General features: G+C 39.6%; 1 protein-coding gene across 7 annotated transcripts in view; it reads left to right on the top strand.

The window, feature by feature from the left end:
• The window catches only part of PHF21A (PHD finger protein 21A), a 169,776-nt gene that overhangs the window by 126,784 nt on the left and 30,989 nt on the right, over positions 1–12,003 (top strand). For 5 of the 7 annotated variants that reach the window (XM_079787826.1, XM_079787824.1, XM_079787823.1 and 2 more), the window contains 3 exons: positions 4,104–4,307; positions 10,163–10,414; positions 11,461–11,550. In XM_079787826.1, coding sequence (XP_079643952.1) covers positions 4,104–4,307; positions 10,163–10,414; positions 11,461–11,550 — 546 coding nt within the window. The remainder of the gene's footprint in view (positions 1–4,103; positions 4,308–10,162; positions 10,415–11,460; positions 11,551–12,003) is intronic. The other 2 variants (XM_079787828.1, XM_079787829.1) reach the window with 2 other exon arrangements.

The following is a 12,003-nucleotide window of genomic DNA, read 5'->3' as shown; positions in this document are numbered from 1 at the left end:
TTCGGAAATTTGTGAGCGGTTGATAGAAGTAAACTGGTGCCTCGGCTGGAGGGGTGGGGGCTGTCCTTCCATTTCTCGTCTTTCTTCTGTGCTGGCCCAGGCCATGGAACGTGGAATGATTGACTTAGGAGAAAAGGAGCCTGATTTTCTGTTGAATTGGACCTATAAACTTCGGTATTTTTCTTTGGGCTCTGCCTTGCTGTCATGTGAACATGTTGATAGTATCACTGAACGTCACAATGTTGATCAACGTGACCACCTGTCTCAGAAACTGTGACTCGAAGTGTCAGAGGTTCTGTGAACTCTTCTCCCTGAACAAGCCCTGATGAAACCTGGTGATGGAAGGTCCAGGGAATCCGAGGCTCAGGATTGCACGTGGGTTGATGGAGCAGGTCTTGACAAATGGATTGAAGGGGGTGATGCTAGCCTGGCCCATTGGCCCATTGATTATATTAAGGAGAGAAGATGATAAGTTATTAACTTTTCTTCCTCATTTCTGCCATCATTCTCTCCAGCTTTTCCTCTTCCATTTTCTTCATTTCCCTCCTCTTTTATTCTCATTAACTTATTAGTGAGTGACGAATGGCAAAGCTTCAGGATAATGTTCCAAGATAATTAGCTACACTTAAAGTTCTGCCTTATATATGAATAACATTGAAAATATCAAATTGTTTATGCCAACATAACGTTCATTAATGACCACAGAAGTTGATTTCTTTGTTTAAAACATGTAATAGTGGCCAGCCGGTGTTGCACAGTGGCGTTGACCTATGAACCAGGAGGTCACGGTTCGATTCCCAGTGAGAGCACATGCCCAGGTTGAGGACTCGATCCCCAGTAGGGGGTGTGCAGGAGGCAGCTAATTGGTGATTCTTTCTCATCATTGATGTTTCTATCTCTCTCTCCCTTTCCCTTCCACTCTGAAATCAATAAAAATATACATTTTTAAAAAAAAAACATGTATCCCTAACCAGTGGGTAGAAGGTCGGCCTGTGGACTGAAGGGTCCCAGGTTCGATTCCGGTCAAGGACATGTACCTTGGTTACGGGCACATCTCCAGTAGGAGGTGTGCAGGAGGCAGCTGATCGGTGTTTCTCTCTCATCAATGTTTCTAACTCTCTATTCCTCTCCCTTCCTCTCTGTAAAAAAAAAAAAAAATCAATAAAATACACATATTTTAAAAAACATGTAATAGTAAAAGTATAGGCTCACTTTCTGTAGAGATGAGAGGCTACTTAACAACTTGGCTGATACCACACAGCTAAGATTTACAAAATATTATAGCTTTATTCTCTTGCTGCCACCAAAACTGGTCCTGACCCAGATCAGGATCCTGCTGGAGTTTCTGTGACTTTTGTGTTTACCAGAATGAACTAGAACAAGTCTGGGTTGTTAGACGTAGAAAAGCCAACAACCTCCCTTATGAGCCAGTCCTTCAGAGTGTGCAGGGCCTCCGAACACCTGAACAGCACCCCGGGGCAGAGCTTGCTTGACTTTAGATGGTTGGTTTTCAATCTGCAGTGAGAGAGGTTTGAGTTACAGAGGCGTCAGCATTTCCCCAAAATCTTGATTTTAAAAAATTTCACAGACAGACATGCACAACTACATGCTTGGTATTCTAATCTTCCGGTAAACAGCGCAAGGGGTGCAGCGGCCGGCCGTGCGTTTCTGAGCAGCACTCTGAAACATACCAGACCCTCTTTCACAGAAAATTCACCCAGCTTGTATGATCTGACCCATGTCCAATCTACACAGCTCTCTTTTTCTTCGCTTGCCTTTTTTTGTGTGTTTTTTTTTCTCCTCTCCAGGACTAATATAAGTGTGCAAGTATTTTGAACCCTCCCCTATCCCAGCCCCCACAAGTTCCACAAGCTTGGTTGTGAATGCAGCGTGACTCACTGACTCCCACTTTCTCATGCTCGTTCTGATTGGTCATCACCTTGCTCCAGCCATATGGCTGCAAAGTACTCTCCTTTCCCCTACTGTTCCCTTCTGCTGTGCACAGCCCTGGGAGTGGGTTCCAGGCTTTGTCTCTTGCTTGTAGTTTACCCCAGCTAGGCAGTCAGTGAGAGAGAACACTGTATTTCTATGGATGGCTGTAAAGGAAAAAAACACCCTTTCCTTTTATGCCTGGTATAATAATTATTTAGTTTATTCTGTCACATTTGTGGTGTGTGTTTTCCTCCTGGTTTCTCTCCTCCTCCTGATTTGAGCTGGGTTTTTTTGTGGGTTTTTTGGTTTTTTTAATAAAGGTTTTTTGAGTCCCTTTATCTCACTACTATGTTACATATTTGTTAGTTTGTTATATTTGATTAATATATTTGGGGGGGTAAAAGCAACTCTAAATACTTATTTATTTGTTAAATGTCTGGCAGTCACCAGGCAATGAAATCTATCTGTGATTCTCAGAATTATCCGTAACACCCCTACTATTACTTTTACCTCTCCTAAGACATATATCAGTTCAATTACTCTGCCATTTATACTTGAGACGTGAGTTAATTTTTATAAGCATTTGATATTTTTATTAATTTGCATTTTTATTATTCTGCAGATGGTTTCTACAGAGACATTGGACTCTGCATCCTTTTTTTCTTTTTAATATTTAACTACAGAAAGAGGAAGTGCTAGCAGAGTATATAGTACAGCAGACTCCCCCCCCCCCCGCCCCATTGGCCTTTATATGATATTTTCATTGCCCAAAAAAAATCAATAATAAAAATATTTAAAATTCTCTCAAGAATGTATTTTGTATTGACTTAAAGTTTTTAAAAATCCATTTTGTAAATATTTTAATATTCAAACAATGTTAAGCCTGTAGCCTGCAGGTTTGGATTCTTTAGAGAATACAAATGAAGTTGGTTAGAATCATATGCAGGAATTTTAAATCAACTTGGCTCTCTGATTTCATTTAACTCTTTACTTAAAGATTTTTATTTACTTCTTTTTCTCTACTCATAATCTATATTAGAAAATAGCAATTAGTTTTGTCAGAAATAACAAACCTTAATTGATGAACTCACTTGAAAGTGAATGAGAGGGGTGCTGCTTATACTTCCAGCCATGAGGCCAGGAGAGTCGGAGCCCAAGTCTGGCCCCAGATGGTTATTATATATTCTCTGAGCCTTTTGCTGGTCTTTGGACCCATCACTTTACGTGTCATGTGAAGAGAATGAGGACATTGACTTAGCCACAGAGTCTAGTTGTGAGCAAAAGTCCTTTCCTTCATGCAGCTTACGTTCTGTTGAAATGTATTCTATAGTAACGAAGGTATCCAAGTACTCGTTTTCTTGGATTTGAACAGGTCTAGAAAATTCAGCAAACGTTAATTTAAAATTTTCATCCCATGTAACTAAATCCCTACTCTGCCTAAACAAATGTATGCATTTCTACAGATCTTGGCCCAGCAAAGAAGTCCAGCTCATGAGTTACCCTTTTCAGTGATTTAGAATGTCTGTTGTTTATATTGCATATTTCTAAGATCAGGGTTTCTTTGTTTAAAAGTCTTTAATATTTGAATCTGGGATAGATGCATGACATTTGATTAACAAAATTAGTATGGCTAGTATCTGTGTAGTCAGATGCAAAAAGGAAAATGACCATCAATGTGCCAATCATAGTTCTGAGTACTTTACAGCTAGCAGCTGGTTTGGTACTTGTAAGAATCCTAAGGATATCGTTAGTCGCCTCACTTTACAGAACAGGACGTTGATCCATAGATAGGTTAAGGAACTTGACCAACGTCATGTGACTGGTAAGTAGCAAAACTGAAATTTGAATTGAGGCAGCCTTTCTCCAGAGTCGTGTCTTCACTGCTATGCTCTACTACACTGCCCTTCCAGCCTAGCATGCTCAGCTAATACAGTAAAGAAAGCTGAGCTCTGCTGCATGACCTCCATTAGCTTTTCTTCCCACCTGCGTGCCTCAGTTTCCCTTCATAAAATGTTTCTTATGCCATAGGTTCTCCTCATTTGTCGAATCTGTAAATTTTAGATGTAACAAAGTTTAAAGATGTCAGAGGTATATAATTATTGCGTATTTCTATACAGCCAGTAGGACAATATTCTGATAGCTCTTCTTTCTTTTTTTTTCTCATTTGGTAGAAAAGGGTCGTTGAACAGCTTCGGAAGAACCTGATAGTAAAGCAGGAACAACCAGACAAGTTCCAAATACAGCCATTGCCACAATCTGAAAACAAACTACAAACAGCACAGCAGCAACCACTACAGCAGCTACAGCAACAACAGCAGTACCACCACCACCACGCCCAGTCGGCGGCACCCTCTCCCAACCTGACCGCTTCACAGGTAAAGTGTGGGAGGCTTTGGGTCTGTGGGTGGATGTGCTATTGGTCATGTGGAATGAGGTCCTGTTTCAGGCTGTATTAAGCTCAACCAGCCCTACACAAAGGTTATTTTGGTTCCTTTTTTGTATTATAACTGGGATAGGAACCACTTGAAATTGATTTGCAGAGGGAAATAACATTACTAAGGAGCAAAAGTTAAATCATTTTCCAACTGTCCAAAGAAAGAGGGAAAGGTAGTGAGTGACAAAGAAAAATTGCTTCTCAGTATAAGAACAGAAGTAACGTCTTATTTTCATTTTCTGGAAATATTTGAGCTTGTTCTAAAAGTCTGTGTGATTTCACCTCCTCTGGAATTGTTTTTCTGTAATTCTTAGCAATTAGGCATGGAGATATTACAGGATCAGGTAGAAAGAGCATTTAGAAGGGTGATATATTTCCATTATTCATAGAAACAAAATATTCATTTATAAGTCCATATTCATGAGAATATGAATCTGTTCTAATACACAGAAGGAAATCTAAAATGGAAGCTGCAGGTCAAAACTAGCACTAAGAAGTAGAAGCTTAATAACATTCTAAGTTGGTGTAGCTGTGCAAATGATTTTATTTTAAAGGGCATTTAAGCTAGAATATAATGTAAGAATAAGGAAGCAGTCGAGATACACAAAAGGACATATTTGGGAACGATATTCAGTTACTAGTAAGAAAATTATTCAAGTTTGATCTCCACACACTTAGATATAATATGGGCACAGCTTTTTAAAATATATTTTTTTATTTATTTCAGACAGAGGAAAGGAGAGGGAGAGAGGGAAACATCAACAGTGGGAGAGAATCACTGATGGGCTGCCTCCTGCATGCCCCCTACCAGGGCTTGAGCCTAAAACCCAACCATGTGCCCTGACTGGGAATTGAACCATGACCTCCTAGTTCATAGGTCAATGCTCAACCACTGAGCCACACTGGTGGCACAGCTTTTAAAATGGGACAATTGAGCAGTGATTCTTGATCCTTGGAGGTCACAGACTCCTTTAAGCCTCTCTTGAAAGCTATGGATCCCCTCCCCAGAAAAATACACATTTACACTTAATACACTCATTTTGCACATGATTTCAAGGACTTAGATCTTTTGAATCCTAAGTGTGGATATCTCTGACCCATCAACACCAAGTCTTCACTGTATCTTTATATGTAAAGGGAAAGGTTTATGTACATTCATTTTGCAAGTGAAGAATGTGTTTCTTATAAAAATACTAAAGATTACTAAAGATTGTTAACGTTTAATAAAGATTACTATATATTGGTGCTCTCCTAAGTGCTTTATACTGTATTTTCCGGCATATAAGATGACTTTTTAACCCAGGAAAATCTTCTATACGCCCAGTTGTCTTATACGCCGGAAAATATGGTATATATAATGTACACAATCCTCACTCAAACTCTAATAAGGAAGGTGTTGTATTTTTATCTCTCTTTCTTTTTTTTTTTTTAAGAAAGAAAACTAAGACACAGAGAGATTAAGTAATTATCTAAAATCATGTAGGTCGTATGTAGTGGAGCCAAGATTTGAACCCAGATATTCTGGCTGAAAAATCTATTCATCACTCTTCTGTACTGCCATATAATACCAAAAAAAAAAAAAGAAAGAAAGAAAGAAAGAAATTATATAAAATGCCAAAAAAGGAAAAGGAAGAATCCCTGTTGTGAATCAGATAATAGAGCAGCCAGCAGAATGTTTACCCTGATCTCCACCCGGAGGTTATTTGAAAATTAGGTATTCAAACTGATTTCTGAAGCCCCCGGACCAGGACTTGTATTCCTTCTGAAAGATTGCTTACCAGATTACTTTGTTGGACTTTTTAAAAGAGTTGGATTAGGTTGTTCCCTTTCCAAAGTACAGTTTGATCAGAAAGTGTTCACATGGAAGGAAAGTGGTAGACTTCATTATTTCTTGGTACATAGGAATTTTCTCTCTTTACCCATGAAAACTTTCTGTTCAAGTAACACTCCATGTCACACAAATCAGAGAAAACGCTTAAGTAATACTTACAATAGCTATTCCCTTCCTGGTATGATCTGAGTTATGTGCTGCTTTGAGGTGATGATAGGCAGGGGCGTAGGGCTATCCCCAAAACAGTGTGTGTGGCATCTCTCCATCTGAAGCCCACCTAATATAGTTGATTGGTTTGGTTAAGCTTGTTTTACTAGTATATTATTTACTTTATGTAATGCAAATGTTTAATGTTAAAAGCAAAAAGATCCTCTAGGTTTTTGGGTTTTGTTTTTACAATAAACAACCAATAAGTATTTATTGGGTACTTTCTATGTGCTAGATTCTGGTATACAAAGATAATGGTCCCTGCCTAGAATCTGGTATACTGTAATTTTCATTCATTCTCTAAATATGTACAGAGTCTGTACTATATTAGGCAATGTAGAGGATAGATTCACAAATAAGACAGAATTTCTGTCTTCCAGAATTTAAAAACTTTAGAGAAGGAGAGAAGATGAAAACAGCTAACAAAGAAGAAAATGAAAGAGCTGAGAAAATACCAGAGGACAGTGATTTTGAGAGGAGGGAACAGAGAGTACTTCACAAAGGAGGTGGCATTTGAGCAGGACCTTGACAGACAAGTGAAATTTCAGTGATGAGCAGCAGGAGATAGAACATCACAGTGAGGGGTGGAGTCAAAAAAGTAAATTCATTCCCGGGGGTAGAAAGGAGGCTGATGTGCCTGGAGTGTGGATTCAGGAAACAGTGGAGAGGGAGATGAAACCATAAAGGGAGTAGCTTGTGGAAACCTTCCAATGCACGACAAAACTTTTGGGAATTTGGCAGTTATAGAGAGTCATTAAAGGTTCATGAGGTCAAGAACAAATGAGAAGTTGTATATGGTATATACTGAATATCTAAGTTCTATATATTGGTACTCTCCTACGTGTTTTACACAATTCTGGTAACTGGTAAGTAGCAATCACAGCATAGGCAGGGAGAAGAAAGTGTTTTATTCTAAATCAGGTTAGCAGGTACCAAAGTGGTGGGGAATAGGAGGACCAGTTCTCTTAACTCCAACTCTAAGTTCTGATTTGTGCATTGGAGTCTGTATGTTTTCAACCAATATCTCATGCTTTGTAGATATAGAACAATAATAACTGAACAAAAAATAAAAAAATAAATGAAAAGGATTTTGCAGTTAGTGCTTCTTGCCATGTATTTCTGTATTAACTTTTAGTTCATGCAGTTCGGGTTTTGTCAGAATTAAAGAACCCTTTCATGAAATTGTGGGGAAGCTGCATCTTCTCTGGAAGGCAGTCATACTGGGATTGCACTGGCCAGCCACAGACAGTTTCCATAGACATAACTTTCTTTGTTGTTGGGTGCCTTTCCTCTCTGTGTCTTTTTTCCTCCTGCCAGAACAGTTCAGAGGTTTTCATTAGGTTTGAATTTCAAAACTCTAGAGTCTCTTTGTCATCTAAACTCTAACACTCCAAGATTGGTTTATGCTCTTAATAGTTAGAATAGAAGAAGCACTAGGGCAGGAGTAAATATCCAGATAATACCTGTGTCAATACCTGGTGTCAGTAAATAGTAAATATATTCTCCAAAACGTTTTCCTTGATGCATATAGTCCTGAGTCTTGTGCCTGTGTATAGAAAGAGTTATATAGCTGCTAGAATACATATAGTAAAATGAGCCACAACCAAATAAAGTAGAATAGAAATGCTAACCTAAAGATGTGAACAAGCTTGTTAGGTTTCTGTGTTTTTTAAGTGTTGCAGTTAATGGTAAGTATATAATTCAGGTGAGTTTGAGATTTACTTGAAACAAGTATGTTTCAGAAAAAAGTATATTAACCTCTTTTAAAGCAGTAACAACATGCACACTTTAAAAAATCTCATCAGTGAGTTCTGATTAGAGCTTTACTTCCATAACCCATAGTAGTACTAAGATGTGATTTGCTCACCACTTCAAAAGTTTTTTGTATGTATATGTTTTAAATTGAAAGGTAGAGCTAACATCACACTGAGTTAAAAACTTTTATTACAAATAGCTGGTAAAAAAAAAAACCAACAACAACACAAAAACAAAACAAAAAAACACACCCACAAATAGCTGGCAATGTAAAGTCAGTCCTTCTGCGGCACTACAGTAACATTTCTGATGATAACTAGCAGTTAGCTTTTCTTTGGTTTTCATCCCTGATAGAGAGTAGATGGCCTGCTAGCCCCTAAAATACATATGAGTGTTCCCCTTTCGCTCTCATTTCACGTTTGAGGAGGCAGTGGCAAGGAGAATAAGCCACTCCTGTGTTGTTGGCTCAGAGAAGAGGAAACAGAGATTTGGGTGATTTTGATGACAAGCATTAATCATGATTGCTGATTAGGCTATGATGGGATAGATCAGGCCAGATCATTAAATTTTTGGTTAAAAGAAAAAAAAAAGATATTAAAAGATTAGGTCATACATATACTAGTATATGTGTTTAAGGCAGAAAATGGAAATAAAGAATTGCCTGTAACCAAGCAACTTAATACACAAGTAGTTACATAGACACTGAAAGAGAAATTCACAAGGGAATTTGTCCAGATCTGATTCAGGGAGAGTGGGGTCCTTCTCGCTGTCTAGAGCAACGTTATCCCACAGAACTTTCCGCACTGGTGGAAATCTCCACCATCCCTTTTGGTAGTCACAAGCCACCTATGCTGCTCAACACTTGAAATGGGCTAGGTGACTGATGAACTGATGTTTTGATTTTATTTTGTTTTAATGAATTTAATTTAAACAGCCATTTGTGGCTAGTAGCTACCAAATTGGACAGTGCAAATGTAAAGAAGAAAAAGGTGGGGTAGTATCAGAGTCAGAACCAGCAAGTTGTACCAGATAAACTTCATGTTCCTGAGATGTCTGTACCTTGAGTGACTGACTAGTAGCACTAGATGATGTCTGTGCCGTGTGCCTGGCTCCTTCAATTGCTCCGGTGGAAAGCGTAGAAGAACACAGCCTCACAGCTGCAGTAGCCGTCATGGAGCGCCAGTCAAGCCTCTCACCTCCTTCCGTCCTCTCATCTGTGAGGCTTTTTGAAACTCAGGTGTCTGTTTCCACCTTGTCACGTTTCACTGGACCTTGGTCACTGGACCTTGGTCACTCCTGCAGCATTTCTCCACAGTAAAGATTATAGGTAGTGACTCAGGTCCCTTTGGTATCAAGAGCTGGCATTTACTATACTAGTTGGTTTTATTATTGGTGCTTGGGATTTACTGCCTTTGAGGCAACAATTACACTAATCCTCATATGAGGTTCCCTTCCACCTCTCCAGAGTGACACTCAAAAAAAAAAAAAATACACACACACACACACACACACACACACACACACACACACACTGTCCTTTTATCCCTGCCTTTGTCACAGATGGCACATAATCAGAATCACACGATGGCTTTCTTCCTATTGATGAGATCGTAGCAATTAAGGATAGCAATAGTGTGTTCCTCATTGATTGGAAACTTCTACAAAATTTAAATTAATTGAGAGCAAGCTAAGAATTAGAAAAGCCAAGTGATACACTCGTATTCTGTATCTGTAAACCCACCCCACTCGTTATTGAAAACCTTGTGCCCATATTAGTTGCAGTTATTACTGTGAGCCTAACGTTAAATTTGAAAACGCTGGCAAACTAGAAATCATCTTTCTCTGTAGTAACCGTGTGCTCTGTGTACACAAAAGAAATGTTATACCGAGGAACTTGATTGATTATGAGAATTAATTGCTTTGTTTTCTGCTGGGGGTTAGCAGGATATTGTTTATTAGGATCACAGTTCCGTGTCCTAATATCTGTTCTCCATGTCTCCTAGAAGACTGTAACTACAGCTTCTATGATTACCACAAAGACACTACCTCTCGTCTTGAAAGCAGCAACTGCAACCATGCCTGCCTCTGTTGTGGGCCAGAGACCTACCATTGCTATGGTGACCGCCATCAACAGTCAGAAGGCTGTGCTCAGCACTGATGTGCAGAACACACCAGTCAACCTCCAGACGTCTAGTAAGGTCACTGGGCCTGGGGCAGAGGCTGTCCAAATTGTGGCAAAAAACACAGTCACTCTGGTAAGCCAGCAGCTGCTACTCATGTGCCCACATGAGAGGGATATGCATTTGCAGAGTATATCCATTTTATGCTCCTGCTGGATTTTTTCATCTCCATCACTCTATCCTTTGGGGCTGACCAGGGAATATGGCTTTCCTACTGTCTATTCAGAAGTAACTATAGAGGTATCCTGACACCAAAGACCAAAACCCATTCAGTGCATAATTGGAGATCAAAGTCTGACTTGACCTGAGGGGGAGATGTCCTTCACAGGGACATGCACACTGTTTCGTGTTCCTCTCCCTCCTGTCCACGGCCCAGCCTGTGAAACTTGAGTGCTGAGACTCTGGTGCCATATTACTGATTTTGGGAAACTCCCTGCTGAGTTCTTACAGTTCACTATACCTTGAAATTATCACCCACAAAGTACTGGACAAATTTGTTCTTGAGATTTCTAGGGTAAATCATTTGGAAACTGATGTTCTCAGAATCTTGGGGAAGGATGTCCAAATTGTGGTTTAAAAGTTTGCTCCTATAATGGCAGCTAAGAGTTCATGGTGGCCTTTGAATGATGACCAGTGATGAGTGAAACTAGAAAGCAATGACAGGAAGCTTCACTACTTAAACCCAGGAATCTCTAGAGAAGCAACCAGATAACTCAGCCAGGTGCTGAGAGTGAGAAACCTCTATAGAAATAAAGGCATTCTCTGTTAGACAAAGCTCTACTAGTGTGTTAGGAAAGGGCCCATTTGGCCAGGAGGCAAGTTTGATTTTACTTTGGACCCAGTCTTGTCTTTTAAAATACTTGAGTGCAAAAGTTCTTAAGTGTCAAAGGAAATTGCTCATTGCCTTGCTGAGCCTGCATGTTGCACATTAGGTATGTGAGGGAACAAATGTGGTTGGTTCACTCTATGGGGTAAAGCATGCAAGTGGGAGAGTGTTAATTCAGGTGGTTAGTTCTGTAGTGAAAGCTCATAGAAAATACTGTCTGATGCAGAGAACAGTGATGCTTTGATATTGAACATTTATTGTCCCCTCTGGTTTACTTATCGCTCTCATTTTTCAGCAGGTTCAGGCAACACCTCCTCAGCCCATCAAAGTACCACAGTTTATCCCTCCTCCTAGACTCACTCCACGTCCAAACTTTCTTCCACAGGTGAGTGAACCACGGACAAGCCAATAAGGGTTAGGTGGGCAGAAATCCTTGAGGGCACTTTCTACACAGCCTGTAATGCTCTTGTCAGATCAGCTGTAGACAGATCCCTCTTAGCTAAAGATTCCAGTTGCTGATTTATATACTGTGACGAAGCTTATTTTATCATTGCAGTTTCTTAACAGCGACCAATGGCAGTAGCAGGGGGATGTAAGGAAAGGAAATTTTCCTAAATTTAATGAAGATAACACCATTTTAAACTTATAATGTTAACTTACTGGAAGAAGTTAGCGAATACCTGCCTGCCAGTGGGGAAGGAATATAAATACCACTTTTCCCTCCCTATTTGCCAAAGAGAGCAGGGAAGGAAACAACAGCCAAACTAACTAGTAGAAACCATTCAGTTCTACTCTGGAAAGTGATGGCACTGAACACCACACTTAAACACAGAGCCGT

The sequence above is a fragment of the Cnephaeus nilssonii genome, assembly GCF_951640355.1.
Source record: "Cnephaeus nilssonii genome assembly, chromosome: 13".
NCBI classification, from domain to species: Eukaryota; Metazoa; Chordata; class Mammalia; order Chiroptera; family Vespertilionidae; genus Cnephaeus; species Cnephaeus nilssonii.
This window is presented reverse-complemented; position numbering and strand designations above follow the sequence as displayed.